General features: G+C 51.8%; 2 protein-coding genes across 3 annotated transcripts; both read left to right on the plus strand.

The window, feature by feature from the left end:
• Window positions 1–307: 307 nt before the first annotated feature.
• THEM5 (thioesterase superfamily member 5) lies at window positions 308–8,829 on the plus strand. 2 transcript variants are annotated; one of them, XM_072769117.1, is made up of 6 exons: window positions 308–639; window positions 2,358–2,559; window positions 4,199–4,337; window positions 8,047–8,157; window positions 8,253–8,377; window positions 8,672–8,829. In XM_072769117.1, exons 1-6 carry the CDS (start codon window positions 517–519, stop codon window positions 8,713–8,715), a joined length of 744 nt encoding a protein of 247 aa, XP_072625218.1. In that variant the 5' UTR covers window positions 308–516; the 3' UTR covers window positions 8,716–8,829. The 2 variants fall into 2 exon arrangements, with proteins under 2 accessions (XP_072625218.1, XP_072625219.1); XM_072769118.1 differs by lacking the exon at window positions 8,047–8,157 and having other exon boundaries at window positions 359–639.
• Window positions 8,830–18,774: 9,945 nt separating this feature from the next.
• Window positions 18,775–19,706, plus strand: C2CD4D (C2 calcium dependent domain containing 4D). The gene has a single exon (XM_072771331.1). The coding sequence runs from the start codon at window positions 18,783–18,785 to the stop codon at window positions 19,704–19,706; it is 924 nt and encodes a 307-aa protein (XP_072627432.1). The 5' UTR covers window positions 18,775–18,782.
• The last annotated feature ends 425 nt before the right edge of the window (window positions 19,707–20,131 follow it).

Consider the following 20,131-nt stretch of genomic DNA (forward strand, 5'->3'; position numbering starts at 1 on the left):
GTGGTCTTGTTGCGGAGCACACACCACAAGGGCTCCTCTGACACACACAGATTCTCCACCAACCCTCTCCAATCAAGAGACAGACCTTCTTTACCTTTCTGGGAACTTTCTTGGATTGCCCCCCAAACACTCCAGGGAAGCTCTCTAAGGCTCTGTGTACCATGTGCTATTTCTTTATGTGCTTTTTTTTTTTTAACAAATATTTCTTTTCTGGACTCAGGCCAGTTCTGTTGAGCATTCATGCCCAAGCAGCATCTGCTCCTCCCCAAGTGCTGGGTGGGGCTTGGGATCAGCTAAACGCCCCAAGCATCTGTGGGTATTGTGTCAAACCAGCCCAGCCTTGCCTAATCATTTGCAGAGGCCACTTGCTGCTGAAAGCTTTGTGACAGAAAGGGAGAGAGGCTTGTGCGAGCAGTATCTGTACCAGCAGCACCAAAGTCCATCCAGAAAGCACCCAACTTTGCTACTTTCTCAAGAGTCTGCCAGCAGTCCTGCCAGCCCTAACCTAACTCAGCCATGATAAGGAGAGGTTTCCAGGCGGCAGTAAGGCTTGGCCAGCACAGAGCCCTTTTTGGTGGTCCCCAGGTCCTGCCCAGACTCAACCTCACCTCAGCATTCGGATCCTCCACGGACTCTCTGGTGAGTAAATTCCCAGCTCAGCTAGGGAGGCAGCCCTTCTCTTGGGGGCCTAGGGCATAAGGAGCACCCCAAAATTTCTCTTCCCAGATGATGGCTGGTGCAAGTGGGCAGTGTGTTGGGGGGGCTATTTGATTTGCCAAAGGGAAGGTGCTCTTGAGACACCAAGTAGCCCAGATCAAGTAGCTCTTTGCTGGCTTAGCTGGTAGAGCATGTGACTCTTGATTTCAGGGTCGTGAGTTCAAACCCCATGTTGGGGGTAGAGAGGAAAGAAGGAAGGAAGGAAGGAAGGAAGGAAGGAAGGAAGGAAGGAAGGAAGGAAGGAAAGAAAGAAAGAAAGAGAAAGAAAGAAAGAAAGAAAGAAAGAAAGAAAGAAAAAAGAAAGAAAGAAAGAAAGAAAGAAAGAAAGAAAGAAAGAAAGAAAGAAAGAAAGGAAGGAAGGAAGAAGAGAAAAGAAAAGAGTGATGCCTGGGTAGCTCAGTGGTTGGGCGTCTGTGATCCCAGGATCCTGGGATCAAGTCCTGCATCGGGCTCTCCACAGGGAGCCTGCTTCTCCCTCTGCGTATGTCTCTGTGTCTCTCATGGATAAATAAATAAAAAATCAGAGAGAAAGAAAGAAAGAAAGAAAGAAAGAAAGAAAGAAAGAGAAAGAAAGAAAGAAAGAAAGAAAGAAAGAAAGAAAGAAAAAGAAAGGAAAGGAAGAAAGAAAGAAAGAAAGAAAGAAAGAAAGAAAGAAAGAAAGAAAGAAAGAAAGAAAGAAAGAAAGAAAGAAAAAGAAAAAGAGAAACCAAGGAGCCCAGATCCAAAACTAAGAGCATGAGGACACTCTCTTCCTGGTCTGAGTCATGTGTGGCCACCAACAATGGGTCACCTTCCTCCTGTGGAACTCAGACCATGCCCCTGAGTTGGGGCATTTCCAGACGGAGGACACTGTGTGTAGTCTGGCAAGCAACCAACCCACTCCCACAGTTGTGATGGGTCCGTGAATGTTTGATGCCACAGAGGGCTTACTGTGTTCCACAGATAGTATCACACGTCTGTGGGCGCCCAAAACATGTTTCAAGGGAGCACCGTGCCCAGGCAGCCCCAAGCTGTAGGCAGAGCTGGCACAGGCCCTGAGGTGAGGGGTGCAACAATGGTTCTCAACAACCGGTTGCATTCCCAAGGGAAGCCAGTGTTTCAGAAGGCTCAAGTGCCTGACCATCAGCTCTCATACTCACAAGCTTGGCAACCTCAGTTTCCCCATCTGTACAGTGGGGCTTAGATTAGCAGTTCACAGCCTCAAAGAACAGCTCACAAGTTTTTAAACAGAACAGTTGTTTTCAGTTTTGTTTTTTAAGATTTTATTTATTTATTCATGAGAGGCCCAGAGAGAGAGAGGCAGGATCATGATGTGAGCTAAAGGCAGACGCTCAACCACTGAGCTGCCCAGGTGTCCCAAAGAGGACAGTTGTTAAGACACACCACAGAGCAGTATGCCTCTACTTGTCAGTCCTGGTTCCCTTTTTTCCTTCCTTTGCACTTTAGCGTCCCCTTGCCAGTCACCCACAGGTGTCCCCAGACCCTGTGCAGGGAAGATGGGCCGCTTCCCATCAGTCAACACTGGTGGAGGGCTTGAGGAGCCAGAACCCCAGGAGCAGAGCACCTGGGGGTCCCGCTGCCCAAGCAGCAGATGCCAGCCCCCAGGAAGCTGTTCAGTCTCTCTAATTTTTCCTGTCCAGGTCTCAAGATTCTGTCCAGAGAAGACAGATTTGAAGGACTATGCCCTTCCCAATGCCAGCTGGTGTCCAGACATGCTGGACCTATACCAGGAATTTCTAGAGAAGACCAAGACTGATGGCTGGATCAAACTGCCCTCCTTCAAGTCCAACAGGGACCACATCCAGGGGCTCAAGCTCCCATCTGGGTTAGCAGTTGCCTCTGGTAAGGCCCAGCCCGGGGGGCCTCTGAGCACACCTGCTCCCCAGCCTACGGGGTGGGTTCAGCCGGCGCCTCTCCCTGTGCTCGGGACCCTCAGGAAGGAGCTCCGCAAGCGCCCTTCGGGTTCCCGGCTGGAAGTTCTTGCTGTGTCTGACCCAGCTCAGACGCTGCAGTCCCAGGCAGGTAGACGAGAAGAGCAGACTAGCTAGCCCCTCTGACCTCCAGCTCCCCTCCTCCTGTCCAAGAGGACACAACCTAGTGGCCGCCTTTGCTCCCAGCCCACAGCAGTGCCCTGACCGCAGCCTGTCAGCCTCCTGCCCTCTGCCTTCTCCCTGCTGCTCTTCCTCTTCTGTCAAGCCCAGTCCTAAGTAGTCCTCCTCTCCACCCAGTAGAGGCCCTGGGACCCCTCCCCCACCGCAGTCCTCGGCACACCCGTCCCTGCTCTACGGGGCCCATAGCTAGTCTCCCCAAACACCCACCAGATCAGATAGATAGAACTTTCCACCATCATCTTTCTTTGTGTGTGTGTATGTGTGTGTGTGTGTCCCTGTTTTCTTGTCTCTCTCATTCATCTATGAGGTTTTCCCCCCACTAATGAATGGGTGGTACAGGAGGCAGATGACCTTTGGGTATATGCCACAAACAGCAGGGTCATCAAAATAATTTTTTTCCCAAAGAATTTGGTATCCATCAAAAAAGGATATAGTTGCTGTAGTAGTTGTCTTTGGGGGAAAATCAGAACTTTGGTGGACTTTTCTGCACTTATTTTACTGTTTAGTCTGTTTTTCTTAAGATTTTATTTATTTATTTGACACAAGCAGAGGGAGAGCGAGACAGGCTCCCCACTGAGCAGGGAGCCCAACGCAGGGCTCAATTCCAGGACCAGGACAATAACCCGAGCTGAAGGCAGATGCTTAACCAACTGAGCCACCCAGGAAGATTTTATTTTATTTTATTTTATTTTATTTTATTTTATTTTATTTTATTTTATTTTTTATTTATTTATGATAGTCACACAGAGAGAGAGAGAGGCAGAGACACAGGCAGAGGGAGAAGCAGGCTCCATGCACCGGGAGCCCGACGTGGGATTCGATCCCGGGTCTCCAGGATCGCGCCCTGGGCCAAAGGCAGGCGTCAAATCGCTGAGCCACCCAGGGATCCCGGAAGATTTTATTTTTAAGTCATCTCTGCACCCAACGTGGGACTCAAACTCATGACCCTGAGACCAAGAGTCACACGCTCCACTGACTGAGCCAGCCAGGCTCCCCTATTTTACTTGTTTAGTACTGCTGTTATTTTGAATTATATGTGCATTATGTGTTATATAATGTTTAAAGTCTGTTATAGTCTCCATCTGGCCATGATCCTATCTCTACCCCTCAGCCAGAGAACTTCCTGTCTCTCCCTTCAGACTTCCTGTCTCTCCCTTCAGACCAAGGGCTCCTTAAGGATAGGACTGTGTCTCTACTCTCAGACTGAACGCTCCCTGAGGACCCAGGGCCAAACCTGGGTGTCCTCTACTTCTCTCCTGGATCCCATGCCAGGCTCTGCCCATGATGCTGAATGACAGGCCCTGCCTCCCACGGGGCCCCATGCACTCACACTCCCTTCTCCAGCTGCACCACTGCCCATCTCTCCACAGACAAAAGTGACTGGCGCATCTTCACCAGGTGCATCCAAGTGGAAGGACAAGGCTACGAGTATGTCATTTTTTTCCACCCATCCGAGAAGAAGTCCATCTGTCTTTTCCAACCTGGCCCCTACCTGGAGGGGGCCCCCGGGTAAGCTACCAGCAGGGCCTGGGTGGTTGTCCTTGGCCACTTCCTGGGCTTGGCTCAGCTAATGGATTGGCCACACACCAGGCCCTGGAGTCTGTACCTCTCCTGAAGTAGCTGAGTAGGGGCGGTAGGCACTGGGCTTCTGTCTCGACACCAGGCCTGGAAGGGCCTTCTCAATCCTGTCCAGTCCCCATTGTGCAGATGAGAGCCTCCTTACGGGGGTCTGAAACTTTTCCAATGAGAGGTGGTCTTAGAGGCCACTTTGAGAAAATGTTGTAAGCTTGGAAGAGGACAAGATCTGGAGCCAGGCTTTCAGTCCTGTACTGCCTCACTGGCCCTGGAACCCTAAACAAGCAGCTTAACCTCTGAACTTTAGCTTTCCTACCTGAATCCTGGGGCAATGATATTCACCTGCCAGAATGACTGAAAGATACAATATTCTGGGTCTATGTGAATGTACTCACAAATCGACTGGCACAATATAGCTATCAACACTTCATGTTTCACCCATGGGCAAACTGAGGTTCATAGAGGTAAGGTAGCCCCATAGCATAGGCAACCAAGTCAGATCTGGTCTCTAATCCAGGATCTGGGACTCCAAGGCCATTGATCTCTCCATTATGCTCTGCTGCCTTCAAACCTGGGAGAGGCCCAGGAAGGAACTCACACTGTACAAACTGCACAAGGGAAATCAAGCTGGCCTTGAGCCTCCTGCCCAGGGCCACTGGGCCACCAAGTCCATGGCTCTCTGCCTTCTCCTCCATCCCTATTCCTTCTTTAGGCGGTCACTGGAGGCTGTTGGTGTTGCTGGAGTTCCTACAAAGGAGAAAGAAGTGTAGGCAGCTGCTTGAAGGTCCCAAGGCCTGGGAGGGACCCAGCTGCAGTGAAATTCAGAGATATTAAGAGATGTCAGCACTGCCACAGGCAGTGGATTCAGACCACAGCCCTTGATCACCCTGTCCATCCCAAAGGCGTCCTCTGTGAGGACACTGATTTTCCCAGTGATGCATGAAGACCCTAGGGGACTAGTCAGAGCCCTACGCAGCTCAGGGATCCCCTCCCCTCCGAAGAGGCAAACCCCAGAAGGCAGGGGTGGGGGCGAAGTGTAGCTGATTTTTATTTAGGGGCTCATGGAGGTGGGGCAGGAGAGGCAGAGGAGGACCATCCAACATTGAAGCCAGTGGGTTGAGGGGTTCAGAGAAGAGATTAACGCTGAATAGAAATAAAAAATAGAAATAAAAAATAGAAATAAAAATAGAAATAAAAAAAATACACAGTCTATCTACTGTGTAGGGAAAAAACAGTTCTCCCCTACTATATCTTTTTCTACTATGTGTCTCCTTTACTACTCACATGGGACACTTTACTTCTGATAGTTCTCATCACCAAATGGGTGGACACACACCAGGCAATTCTGTGTGTCCTACAGTTTAACTCCATTCTGACACCATCTGGCCGCAGACAGGATCAAATCCCACAGGGTAAGGGCTCAGTCCACAAGGCTGCCGCCTGCTACTGCAGATGCCAATAACAAATAGCGGGTCCTCGGTTTCCCACAACTTTTGTCTGATTTGGCCATGTCGGGAAGCAAGAATTTCTTGGCCCCTTCAAAAGTCCTTCCAGCTGGACTAGGAATCAAATTGACATGAAACAGATTAACAGGAGAAAATCAAATTTAATAGTGTACATACAGGAAATCCGCACAGATACGGAAATTCCAAAGACAGGCAAAATGAAGGATATATGTCAGCCTGAACTAAGGAGCAGAGTGCAGGGGTCTGGGACTTCAGGGGGAAGGAGCACCCTTCACAGGGCAATAACAGCAGATGCTTGTTCATTAGATGCTTGCCCCGCCATACTGATGGTTCACCCAGGCCAAATGTAGCTCTGCTAATAAACTCTGTTCTGGGAAAGACCCCCAATTTCAATTCTTCTGCATAGTTAAAGGAGGGGCAAAAGTTTCTCTTGAGCCCACAGGGTCTTGATTGCCTTCAGCTCAAAAGAATATTTATGCCAAAGTGGCCCATCTTGGGGCAACTTGCCTTGGCTCCTACAGTTACAAATCAGAGGTCCCTGCAGCCCCTTCCTCATGTTCAATTACTTTGCTAAAGAGGCTTATAGAACTCAAGGAAACATTTTTTTTTTTAATTAAAGATAAAGTACACAGAAGAGGCCAGATGACAACATCCATAAGGCGAGGTCTGGGAGTGTCCCCAGCACACCCAAGAGCTCTGTCCCTGTGGAGTTAGAGTGTATCACCCTCCCACTGAGCCTGCGTTCACCAGCCTGGAAGCTCTCTGAACCCTATACCACTGGGATTGTATGGAGGCTTCCTCACGCAGGCATGACCCGTCATATACTCCATTTCCAGCCCTTCTCCCTTCCCTAGAGGCTTCTAATCATGGTTTGGTCTTTCTAGGGACAAGCCCATCCAGCAACCAACTAGGAGCCCACCCAGAGTCACCTCAGTAGAACAAGACCCTCCCATCACCCAGGAAATTATGAGGGTTTCAACAGCCCTGTGCTGAATGTGGGGCAGAGACCAATTTATCTTTTCTGTCTTGTCACAAGTAACCGCCCAGTCCCTAGGCAATGAGAAGGGAGAGGTTGCTGGCTGGCCAAGAGCTATCCTACAGAATCCACACGCTTGCCTATGGACTCCTATCTGGCCAATGAGGATAACCAGGGAAGAGCAGGTTTGGGGTTCTCTGACACCCCTCTTTCAAGCAATGTGGAGGTGTACAGGGGTTTTGTAAACATTACCTCCTATAATCTGATGAAATAGGATAAGATTTTATTCACGCTTTATAGTAGAAAAACTTAAGCTCAGAGAAGTTTAGCGACTCAGCGGCTCAACACCTTAGCAACTTGCTCAAGATCAAACAGGGAGTGAGAGGTGGAGCAGCCGGGTGGAACCCAGTGGGTGTGGTTCCATGGCCCCCGGCTGTTTCTCCTCCCAGTGGTGGGAACAGGAGGGTAAGCCACCCTAGCAGGGTGGGCAGCTGGCTTGGTGCATGGAGAATAGTGCTTTTGAAGATCAGAACCTTGAATCTGCATTCTGGGCATGGGCGCCCTTCTATTTTCCCCAACTTAACCAACAGTGGAGCGGCTTTCGCATGAAGGTCAGTTTACACAAGTGAAGATGAGAATTTGACTCACTTTAAGTAAAGCAGGTGTTTGCAGCATCCTGCTGAAGGGGCACTTGGCTTTCTGCAGGCGGTGCTGCTCAGGAGGCTGTCCTGTTGGCACAGTAGAGGGCATGAGTTAGCTTCACATTTACCTGCCTGGAAATGCCAGCTCGGCCCCAGACTGGCTATAGTGCTGGGGAGGTGGGAGCTGGCCGAAGCCGTGCCTCGGAGCCCAAGCCAAAGAGGACACGGGCTTATCCATCCCTGTTGAGGACACTTGTCCAAATGATGGCAACTGCTGCCAGCAGTTAGGTGATGAATCAGAAAAATGTTTTTCTATTACCTTTATCAGAAAAAAAGAAAACACATTTTCCTGGTGAAACAAAATAATTGTGTCAGGGGTTGCTAACACTGCTGAAGCGACATGGGAGAAAAGGTAGAGCGACCTTGAGCAGTTTGATCAGCTGAGATCCTGCTCTGCTTCCTTTCCGGGCCCACAGAGAGGTAGAGGCCGGGTCGGGGTGGGGAGGGGGTGGTGCGGCAGAGAGGCTTGCAGCCCTGGCCTCGCTCCTGCCTCACCCCAGGTTTGCACATGGAGGCTCCCTGGCTACCATGATGGACGAGACTTTTTCTAAAACTGCTTACCTGGCCGGAGAGGGGCTGTTCACGGTGAGCCTCAACATCAGGTTCAAGAAGTAAGTCTGAAGAGGAGGACGGGGGGATGGAGTGCGGAAGGGACAGCAGCCAGGGGCTCGGGTGAGGGATGGGCTGATCCACCTGCTCTTTCCAGCTTGATCCCAGTGGGCTCTCTGGCTGTACTGAACGTCCATGTGGAAAAGATCGAGGACCAGAAGCTTTACATGTCCTGCATCGCCCAGAGCAGGGACCAGCAGACGGTCTATGCCAAGTGCTCAGGTACAGAGGTTCTCAGCCTCAGCCCCAGACTGTGTCCTCTGTCCCACCATCACCCTCAGGACAAATGGAAGGAAGAATGCTGAGGGTGCAGTCCCAAGCTGGGATCCAGCTTTTCAGAGTGGGATTGGGCATCTGCTATAGACTCCGATAAAGCAAGGGAGAACCTGGCTAGGATTTTTTCCTACGTGTGAGTGGCACAACCTGTACCGCAAAGACAGGATCCTAGGTAACAGGATGCAGATGCTCAGAGCACCTCATCTGGGTCCTGCCATTCAGTTTGCCTTTCTCCCACAGGTATCTTCCTTCAGCTGCAGCTAGAAGAGGAATCACCCCAGTAACAGTCACTCTGCCTTCCTGCTGTCTGCTGTGCCTGCTTGGGACCCACTACAGAGCAGGGAGGGGTCCCCAAGAACTGACTGGTGACATAAAGAAGGTGCTTTTCTCTGAATAAATATAGACTCGTGGCCTCATTCTTAGGCTCAGAGCCTTCTGCGGTGGGAAATTAGAATCCTGCCAACACCTCCCACACCCCCACTTTCCCATTCAGCACCAGGAGATTTCCTGAGCACCCACAGACACCAGGCCCTGGGGGAGGTGCCAAGCACACAGTGAGGGAGGACAGGGCCCCTGGTCCTGCAACACACCATTGCAGGCCAGTAGCACAGGGCCCCTTCAGCTCCTCTGCCACCCCACCCTGGCTCCCACTAGGTGGGCAGTGCAGACACAAAGGAAGGAGGGCTCAATTTCACTCTATGAAAGAGATTGCAGGAAGATTATCTAGAGGAAGCAATGCTTCCAGTCTCAAAAGTTGGGTGCTGTTTACCAGGCAGGGAAGGGAGGGGAGGACTGTTTAAGCAGAGGGAACAGTTAAGAGTGAAGGAACTGAGGACTAAAAGGTCAAGTGACTTTGGAGAAGAACAAAGTTTTGAGTAGCATAAGAGTTTAAGGAAGGAGAAGTGGGCAGGGCTGGAGCAGACCTCAGAAGTTTTCCTAAACCCTACTGATGGAGCTTAAACTTTGTCTTGAAGGCAAGAGGAAGCCTTTAAAGGGTTTAGCCTGGTGTGTGCGTATGGAGGGGGTGATTAAAGCTTTATTTCTTAAATGTATTTATTTATTATTATTTATTTATTTATTATTTTAAATATTTTATTTATTTATTCATGAGAGACACAGAGAGAGAGAGAGGCAGAGACATAGGCAGAGGGAGAAGCAGGCTCCCAGGTAGCCTAATGCAGAACTCAATCCCAGGATCCAGGATCACACCCTGAGCTGAAGGCTCAACCACTGAATCATGCAGGCATCCCATAAAGTTTTATTTTTTAGAAAGATGACTCTGGTGGCAGTAAAGGAAGGGTGAGCAAGCCTGTAGGTGGGAACACTGGTTAGTAGATCCCTGCACAGCCCCCAGATAGAGATAAGAAGGACCTGACCTGGGCCAAAGCTTTGAAGATGAAAGAGAAGTTGGAAAACATTACAAACAAAATTGTGTGGGACTTTGTCACTAATTATACATAGTGGATTTGTGAAGAGTCACCCAGGATAACTCCATGTTTCCAGCTTAGGAATCACAGGTGGCATTCCTGGGAGTAGAGAGGACCAGTTTTGAGGCAGGGATAGAAAATGAGCTCAATTTCCCACCCACCGAGCTTGAGGCACCTGTGGTACTTTTCCCACATGGTGAGCACCAGCAGGAACCTGGGCTTTGTAATGTGGAGCTCAAGACCGATGAACAGCCGACTTGGTTTGTAAGTCATCAGTATAAAAACTGACACTGGGAGTGAAGTATACAGAGTGTAAGGCAGGGAAGGGGGAAAAAATGAGGAACACGGAAGGGATCAAAGATCTCTCAGTCACACTAAGGCTTCAAGTTGGGGCAAAGGACCAAAAAGCCACCAGAGGACAAGGATAGGACAGGAGAGACTGTTCTGGAGGCAAGGCCATCAGGGGGGAGAATAGTCCGGGGGACGGGCAACAGTTGGCTTAGGCCCCTGTTCAGTAGAATACACTGACCAGGTACATGTGGACTGAGGCATGTAGGAGGCCCAGCTGCTGGTGGAAAATAGGAGTCCAGAGTATACTGGCCCGGGGTGAGGGGAAGGCATGAGCCAGCTGGCAAGACTACAGACAATGGCTGATAAGTCAGGCCAGGAAATGACAGTAAAGTAGAAAAAGAGAACATGGCCAGCACACATTTCTAAGGAAGAATGGTCTGACATGAAGGAGAACACAGAATGGAGGAGGCAATTGTCATCCAGAAGAAGCCAGAATGTTCTCTGAGCCTGCAGAGGAGAGAAGTGGGAAACTGAGCAGCTTCCTCAGGAATAGGCAGGATTCCATCAAGACTAAGTGGGGGCAGGCGATACCCAGGAAGAGGTCAAGGACTAGAGAAGTTTTACCAAAGAATAAGAACTCCAGGGGAGCATATCACAAAGGATTTTATTAGTATGTGTGGTAAAGCCAAATACTGAAACAGGTAAATCTTCATATCGCCGGAGTGTAACCCATACCTTACACAGAATGGACATAATGTCGAGTTGTTGGTGTTTAGGAGTCATTCAAAAATCTGGCTGACAAAAGTTCTGCCATCTTTAACACATGACTTCCAAAGTCAAATGTTGACATCCAGTTGCCAGATGAGAGAAGAGAGAATCACAAGGGAGGTGTTTGGGGGCCAAGCCGCAAAGTATTGCCATTGACCAGAACTCAGTCAGGAGGCCCCTCCCTAAAGAACAAAGGGAGGTTGGTTGGAAGATATGGTCTAACTACATGTTGCAGAAGAAAGGGAAAAGGGCTTGGTGACTAGCTGGCAACCACTGTCTCAGGTTGAGAGAAGGATGGGCAGAGGAAAGAAGAGTCTACTTCCCTTATCCTGGGAAGTGAAGAATTCAAGTTCAGGCCTAAGCTGAGGTTCCAGCATATGAGGCTCCCATCCTGGCGCTTCTAACAGAAACAGGCACAGGTGGAAATCTACTGTGGTAGGAAGCTCTCTGGCAAGACCCCATAGCAGGGCTGGGGGTGTCAGGCTTGACTGGGTAAGGCCAGAGGGCAGGCAGGGATATTGGTAAGGGAAGTAAGGTTCTCAGCTCCTGGAACACTTCTCTAGGCTCTAGGGCTTTGATAAATGCTTCTCTCCAGGAGGTCAAGTATTACAGCTTTCTGGGCAGAAACAGGGAGAGTTGCTGCCTCCACACTTAAAAAAAATCATCTGGAATGCAACTACTACAAAGGCAGATGGAGTGGCATCCAACTGGCCATCCAGACACTTGTGGCAGCTTATTCTGCTTAAAGCAGAGGACATGTTTTCTCCAGGTGCCTAGTCAAGTGCCAAGAGAGCCAAAGAGTGAATAAGGCAATTAAGAACAACCAGTTTGGGTGGCTCAGCGGTTTAGCGCTGCCTTCAGCCTAGGGCCTGATCCTGGAGACCCGGGATCGAGTCCCATGACAGGCTCCCTGCATGGAGCCTGCTTCTCCCTCTGCCTGTGTCTCTGCCTCTCTCTCTGTCTCTCATGGATAAATAAACAAAGTCTTTAAATAAAATAAAAAGAGAGCTCTTAAAAAAAAAAAAAAAAAAAAAGAACAACCAGTTCAAGAAGGCAGGAAACATTGGTGGCTCATACCAGCTCTTAAAGAAAGGGCCCCTAAGGCCTTCCTGGAACTGCAAAGCTAAGTCATTCATCAAAGGCCTTAGATAAGGAGCCAGAGCTGTAAGACACAATAGATCACCAACTCCATCATCTGCCAGCACCCATGGTGAGCATTGGTAGCAAACTATGCTACGTGAGGCCACTGCTCAGGCCATGGGACAGATAGCTTAGCGAGACCCAAAAGCCCAGGGAGTCTTGTAGCAGTTGCCTGCCAATTGGAGGAAAGTCCTGTCCCCTGCCTGCCTTTTCATCAGGCTTGAACCCAGATGAGTTCTGTTATGCCCAGTCCTCCAGGTGTCCCTCTACAATGGCACCAGCAGGGAAAAAGAGATTGGGGCGTCATGTGTGATGTTCTCCAGGAGTGGCAGTGATGGAGCTGGAAGAGGTGAGGAGACAGCACTCTGGGCCTCATTCAAGGGAACAGTTCTGCTCAAATCCTCTAGGGTTTGACCCCTTGGATCTGCGCCCAAAGACCTCTACAGTTCAATAAAACAACGATGTTCTTTGAGCTAGAAGATCTGGCTCCTAGCTTCAACTCTGCTACTGTTTTAGCACATCATTTCTTTCTGGGTCTGTTCCTGCTCTATAAACACGAAAGGATAGGTGAGGTAACCTCTAAGTTCCTCCCAGGTCTGATATCTTACTATTCTCATTAAGTCAGCTTTTGGTGGGACGCCTGGGTGGCTCAGCAGTTGAGCGTCTGCCCTTGGCTCAGGGTGTGATCCTGGTCCCGGGATCGAGTCCCAAGTCGGGCTCCCTGCATGGAGCCTACTTCTCCCTCTGCCTATGTCTCTACCTCTCTCTCTTTCTCTGTGTCTCTTATGAATGAATGAATGAATGAATGAATGAATGAATAAATAAATAAATAAATAAATAAATAAATAAATAAATAAATAAAATCTTTTTTAAAAAAAGACAGCTTTTGGCTACTCAGTGTGCCATTCATTTGCTTGTTGGCTTTCAGATCGCCACTCCTCCCCTACTCTGCCTTAGATTGCACAGGGCTAGCACCTACAGCCTATATTTCCCAGGCTCCTCTGTCACCCATCTTCGAGAGGCTCTAGTGGCAGATCAGAAGGTGGGAAGTAGCAAGAAGGGTAGTTCTCCCCGTCTCTCCTTTGAAAGGCAATTCAAGTAGTGGCTGTGTCTCCCCAGTTCCAGGTCCTGCTAGATGGTCCTCACCAACCTATCTGCCTTTTTAGCTCTTGCAACACCCTTATAACAAGTTCCCTGTGTTAAACTCCCTCTGTTGAACTGCCCAGCAGGTGCTATTTTCCTCACCAGATCCTGACTGATGCAGCCAGGTTCTGGATTATCTGTAATCATTCTCAGGTCCACTGATGTACCACCCAGGTCATGTGCACTCTTGTATGTGCCCTTGATTTTATCCATGAAGAGAAGGAAATGGAAGGAGAGAAGGAGCCAGAAAGTGAACTGTCAATGATTGAGCATAATCCTAAACCAAATCTCTGCCCATTTTCCCCCTGCATCTGTACCACTGAGCACAGCTGGAAAAAAATCTCCCAACTATGCCATTCGGTCTCTGCATAAAGTCATGGCTGCTGTCCTAAAGGCAAGCCTGCAATACTGCCTGCGATACTGCCAGCAGTCACCTTGCATTTCCCTAGAGCATTCACTCCCCTGTCCTCCTGGGTGACTGTTCCTTTCCTGGTCCTCTCTACTCAAACCCCAGTGTCGCCTCCTCCTCCATCCATCATCACTCTCAGCTGGTGACCTTGCAGCCTGTTCCAGAAGCATTCAGAGGGAACAAGTTCCCACCACCCACTCCTCCACCTTCTCCCTTCTCTTCAGTAACTGGGTGAACTGTCCACACAGCAGGCGAAGGACAACCCTCAGATTGATTTCTCATGATCAAAACCTATTTCTTCATGCCTACCCGGGCTGCCCTATCTCTGTCATTTAAAAATTTCTCTCTTGGGTGCAGCCCCGGTGGCCCAGCGGTTTAGCACCACCTTCGATGGAGTCCCACATCCGGCTCCTTGCAGGGAGCCTGCTTCTCCCTCTGCCTGTGTCTCTGCCTCTCTCTCTGTGTGTCTGCCATGAATAAATAAATAAAATCTTTTAAAAAATAAATTAAAAAATTAAAATAAAATACAAATTTCTCTCTTGGGGGGTCTGGGTGGCTCAGTTGGTTAAGCGTCTGCCTTTAGCCCAGGTCATGATCCCTGGGTCCTAGGATTGAACCCTGCATCCATTGGGGTCTCTGCTCAGTGGGGAGTCTGCTTCTCCCTCTGCCTCTGACCTTCCCCCCTGCTCATGTTCTCTCTCTCTCTTTCTCTCAAATGAATTAGAATTCTCTTTTGATTCCACTTCCCACCCTGGCCACTACCCCACCTCCCCCTGCTCTTTCAGCACATTCTTCAAGGGAGATTTTTGGTTTTGGTTTTGTTTTTTGTTCTCTCTTCCCCCTAACCTTCTTTCTGCAGCCCACTTCAACCAGGCTTCTGTTCCCACCACTGTGTCAAAACTGCTCTTTGAAAAGTCCCCAAAGACTGTGCATTGCTAAATCCAATGATCAATTCTCAGTCCTCAGCTTACCGGATCTTGCCACAGCATCTGGCACAGCTGGTTCTCCTCTTCTCCCCTCTAAATGTTGGCATGCCCAGGCCCAGGATACTTACTCTTTTCTACCTACACTTCAAGTCTCATGGCTTTCAATTCCATCTTCATTTCTCTTGTCTCTAGGTACCCACACTTGGTCCAGTCTGGACCTCTCCTCTGAGGTCCAGGTTCATATATGCAACCACTTACTCAGTATCTCCATTTAGATGTCTGGCAGGCATCTCAAACGGCACAGATACAAAACTGAGCTCCTAATCATTCCTCTTCTCAGCACACGGTAACTCCATTCTTCCAGTTGCTTGGGCCAAAAACCTTGGATCGTTCTTTCCCTCTTGATGAGGATGGATGGATCCATTTATTGACTTAATCCTCAGAACAGATCTAGAAACTGACTACTACAACCCTGATCTGGCCCCAATCATTTTGTACAAAGATTACTTCAATAGTTTCCTCTCTGGTTTCTCTAATTATGCCCTTGGCCCCTTCATTGTTCTTAACATAGTGACCAGAGCAACTCTTTTAATACATGACAAGTCATGGCACTCCTCAGCTCAAGTAAAAGCTAAAATTGTCACAGTGGCTACAAGCCCCAACAGCATCTGGCCCTATTATCCCTCTGACTCCATCTCCTCCTCACTCATTCTGTTCTAGCTATGCTGGCCACTTTGCCTCCTTGAACACTCCAGGCATGCTTCTGCCTGAGTGCCTCTCACTGAGGAGTCCTTCTGCCTGGAATGCTTTTGCCTCAGAAAATCTTCCTCTCTCCATGTCCTTCCTGAAATATTCCCTTCTCAAGATGGCCATCCCTGACCACCCCATTTAAAATTGAGTGCTCCTCTCTGATCCTCCCCTGCTTTATTTTCTTCCCAACACTGATTTCCTTCTCACAAACCGTGCTTTTCTTTCTTTCTTTCTTTTTTTCTTTCTTTCTTTCTTTTTTCTTTCTTTTTTTTCTTGTCTATTATCTTTCTCCCTTTGCTAAAGTATCCACTTCACCTGGCTTGGCGATGTATGTTTTCTCATTGCTATGTCCTCGAGTCCAGCACATGCTTGGCACATAGCAGGTAGTTAGTAACTGAATGAATGAAGAAAGCCATGGAATCAAACTCCGCTGAATCATACCCTATCTCTGGACTTCTTATTATAGAAGCCAAAAATGTCTTGTCAAATCAAACTGAGTTGAGGTTTCTGTTTAGCGGAAGTGAGCTGAACTGTTGCCCATGTTATCTCACTTAAGCCTCATACCAATTCTGAGAGTTAGATATGTCCCTCTTCCAGATAAGAAAGGTGAACCCCTGAGAGATTAATTTCTGTTCCAGAGATCACACAAGCTAGTAAATCACAGACCCGAGATCCTCAACCCCTCCGACTGATGCCAAAGCCATGAGTTCTCGGCTGTAGCACTCCACACAGACCATCATCCCCAGAAAGGACACCCGGGCTGAGCTGAGTCAGGAGCCACAGGATCAGAGGACTGCAGGTCACCAGGGATCTCCACAAAAGAAACATTTGCCCTTTCAAGTATCAGATATTGAAATAACCATCTTGTTTCTTGCATCTTGTTGCTGTTGTTTGCACGCTTATTGTCTGTCTCTCCTCTCAGCCAGCTCCCCATTCTATGTATCCCTAGTACCTAGCACAGTGGATGGATGAATAAATTGATCCAAGTATGATTCTGCTTAATGTCATTAATTCATTTAACAAATCCAGACTGAGCACCTGCCTGTGCCAAGCACTGTCCTTATGATGCTTACAGTCTAGTAAGACATTAAGTAAATAGTCACATACAAAAATCAGAGAGGAAAATAAAGAAAACCTGTGACCAAGGCCAGAAAAGTATGGTGTGCTGTGACAGCATACAACAGAAGCCCCTAATTTAGATGGGAGGCTATCAGTGAGGCCTCCAGATCTGAAGGATGAAAGAGGGGAGTTGTCCCAGGAGAGGAAACAGTTTCTGCAAAGATCCTAAGCGGGGAATGAGCCGGGTGCTTTGAGAGACTGAGGGGTGGTGGGTACTGTTGAGGCTCTTGTCTTGCAAGTGGTGGCCTGTGCCTCCTAGGATCTGCCTGCAGGGAAGAGGAGGAGAGGCCCCCTCCCCGTTTATAGTTTAATACCCTTCTGCCAAAGACAGGGAGCACAGGCAGGCTTGTGCTTGACCCACTGATAGAACAGCTCTGTTTAAGAAAAAAAAAAAAAAAAAAAAAAGAACAGCTCTGTTTGCAGCATCTCTATGTCCAGAAATCTGGATCCTGGTCACTTTTCTTTGGGCCAGTGTAGTTCAGAGAACTAGTCACTGCAAGTCACTCTGTCGAAGAGCTATTTTATTTTATTTATTTATTTATTTATTTATTTATTTATTTATTTATTTATTTATTATAGTCACCGAGAGAGAGAAAGAGGCAGAGACACAGGCAGAGGGAGAAGCAGGCTCCATGCACCGGGAGCCCGATATGGGATTCGATCCTGGGTCTCCAGGATCATGCCCTGGGCCAAAGGCAGGCGCTAAACCGCTGCGCCACCCAGGGATCCCCTATTTTTTTTAAAAGATTTTATTTATTTGAGAGAGTGAGCGAGTGAGAGAGAACAAACAAGAGGAGCAGCAGAGGGAGAGGGAGAAGCACACTCCCTGCTGAGCAGGGAGACAGATGTGGGGCTCCATCCCAGGACCCTGGGATCATGACCTGAGCTGAAGGCAGGCGTTTAACAGACTGAGCCACTCAGGTGCATTGGGATGTCTCCAGAACAAGGCGATGGGGGGCCAAAGCAGGAGTCCAGCAAGGAGGGCTTTGTAGAATATGCAGGCTGTGTGACCATGGCTAGGGTGGGACCAGAACAGCACAGAGGGGTGGAGGCCACTGCCCACTGATGACATCCTCCTTCTTCCGTTGTAGCCCTCCCAGGAGGCCAGGACCTAGGGCTAGCTTGCTGCTAGAAACCTGGAGGAAGGAGTTAAGAAGGCCAGGCTGATGAGCTGGAGACAGAGCTCTGTTTATCCAGGAAAAGAGGTCATACTAGGCACGGGAGGCCCCTGCCAGCTCCTCCCAGAAGGACTGGGCTGGGGGAGCAAGCTGGAAAGGAAGCTGCTCCCCTGTGGGCTCCGGAACACTCGCGGCCTCCGGGAGGCGGTGAAGCACAGGTGAGGCCTGCGCTCCGGGAGTCCATTCGATCCGCCCGTCGTGGGCTCGGACTCCCAGGCCCGCTGGCATAAGGTTGCGGCCCCGCGGGTGGGGCGCCGGGGTGCGGCGGCGGCGGCGGCTGCGGAGCCTCCAGGAGCCGGCCCTGGGGGTGGCCGAGAATCAATGCCGCCTTTGTGCTCAGTGGTTTCCCAGGGAGAGGAGTGGAGAGAGGGAGTGGCGGCCCAACGGCCTGTCCTGTCCGCCCTGCGGACTCCGCAAGCGGCGGCAGGGCGGGAGGCTGGGGCAGGCCAACCGGGGTTTGAGCTGGAGGGTAGTCTCTGACCCCCGAGAGGTGCGTCTCCTTGGACTGGCCCTGGGTGCTCGCAGGACCTCAGCCAGGTGTGCAGCGAGTGTGCTTCTGGCCTGGAGCTGCTCAGAAAGGAGAGGGAGGAGTGGGAGCGGACAGGCGGGGCAAGGGCCAAAGGATGGCTCGGTCTGCAGAGGCTTGCTCTAGGCTGCCGCTGTGGCTGCGGGGAAGACAGGCCCAGGGGCACCCGCGGGACCTTGGGAGAGAGTCTGAGTTGGAGATGGGGGAGGGAGGAGAAGATGAGCCTCCTGAGGGTCTCCCGGTCTCTTCAGGGGAGCGGGATGTAGCAGCAGGGGTGGGGCTCTCAGTCACTGTTTGTGACCTACAGATCTTTTGATAATTCGAGAATGTTCCTCCATTCTCCTAATAGTGGCCTAGAGTTCCAGGGGGTGTGTTGGGCCTTCTCACTCTTTAGTGAGTGGGCATCTTTGGCACTGATGGCAGGGTCTGAGATCTCGGGTGTCTTCGGCCTGCACCTGAAAACGTGCCTGTCCCGTGCCCCCCTCCGTTTCTCCGCAGACCCCCCGTTTTTCCCCCTCTGTTGGGGGCGCGTGCACCGCGGAGGGCCAGCGCCCGCCCACCTCCCCGGCCTCTCGTGTGCTCCGCAGGCCTCCCCAGGAACGCTGAACCTGCGCCCTCTCGGTCCGGCACTCGCAGCCCCGCCCCGCCGCCCCGCCGCCCCGCCGCCCCGCCGCATGTGGCTCTTGGAGAAGGCCGGCTACAGGCCGGGGCCGCCGGGGCCTCCCGCGCCGCGATGGGCGCCGTGCAGCCTGCTCCCTGCGCGCCGAGCCCCGGCGCCGCCCGCCCGCGCCTGTCCCAACGTCCTCACCCCCGACCGCATCCCGCGGTTCTGCATCCCGCCCCGGCTCCCGGACGCCGGCGGTGCCGAGCCCCCGGCCGGGCGCAGCCTCCCCGCGGCCTGCTCGCTGCCGCACCTGGCGGGCCGCGAGGGCTGCCCCTTCCTGCCCGAGAGCCCGCACACGCGCCGGCGCGAGTCGCTGTTCCACCCGCCGCCGCCGCGCCCCGCCCCCGCCGCCGCCAACGCCGCCAACGCCGCCGCCAACGCCGCGCTCCCGCGGCTGCACGTGTCCGCCCCGGACCTGCGCCTCTGCCGCGCCCCGTCGCCCGAGCCGTGGCAGCCGCGCTCCCCGGGCGGGCCGCCGCTCTTCCACCCCGACGTCCTGTGCGGCCCGCTGCGGCCCGCCAAGGACAACGTGCTGCGCCTGGGGCCCCGCGGCGGGCAGCTGCGGCTCTCGGCCGAGTACCAGGCCGGGCCCGGGCGGCTGCGCCTGCGCCTGGTGAGCGCCGAGGGCCTGCCCAGGTCGCGGGCCGGGCCCGGCGGCGGCGGCGGCGGCTGCTGCGTGGTGCTGCGGCTGCGGCCGCGAGGCAGGCCCCGGGGCCAGCGGAGCCGCGTGGTCGGCTGCAGCGCCAACCCCATCTTCAACGAAGACTTCTTCTTCGACGGGCTGGGCCCGCCCGACCTGGCCTCCCGCAGCCTGCGGGCCAAGGTGCTGCACCGGGGCGCGGGCCTCCGCAGGGACGTGCTGCTGGGGGAGTGCGAGACGCCCCTGGCGGCCCTGCTGCCGGCCCTGGGGGGCGGGGGCGGGGGCGGCGCCTAGGTCCGGGGGGGGGGGGGGGGGCGCAGGCCGGAGCCTGGAGACGGACGCCGGCTCTGCCCCCAGGAGGGCTCCTCCGGGAGTTGGGTCCCTTCCTTTCAGCTGCCCGGCCCGTATTTATTTTTGCTAATAAAACGTCTCTCCTGGGCAGGCTGGCTCCTCTTGTGGGCGCCCCACACCCAGATCTGCAGCCCACTTTCTGCCCACTGGCCTGACTACACCAGGGATGGAAGCCGCTCATCCCTGGTACCTGCTGCATGGGAGCGGCTCTCTAGCGCTGGTTCTCAGACTCGCACGGGCATTAGAACACTCGGCACCAGCAAGCCTGTACCCCATCCCCAAGAGCTGCTGAAGCTCCTTTAATAGGTCGGGGGTTCTGGAGACCCGGATCGAGTCCCACGTCGGCTCCCGGCATGGAGCCTGCTTCT

The sequence above is a fragment of the Canis lupus genome, chromosome 12, assembly GCF_048164855.1.
Source record: "Canis lupus baileyi chromosome 12, mCanLup2.hap1, whole genome shotgun sequence".
Taxonomy (NCBI): Eukaryota; Metazoa; Chordata; class Mammalia; order Carnivora; family Canidae; genus Canis; species Canis lupus.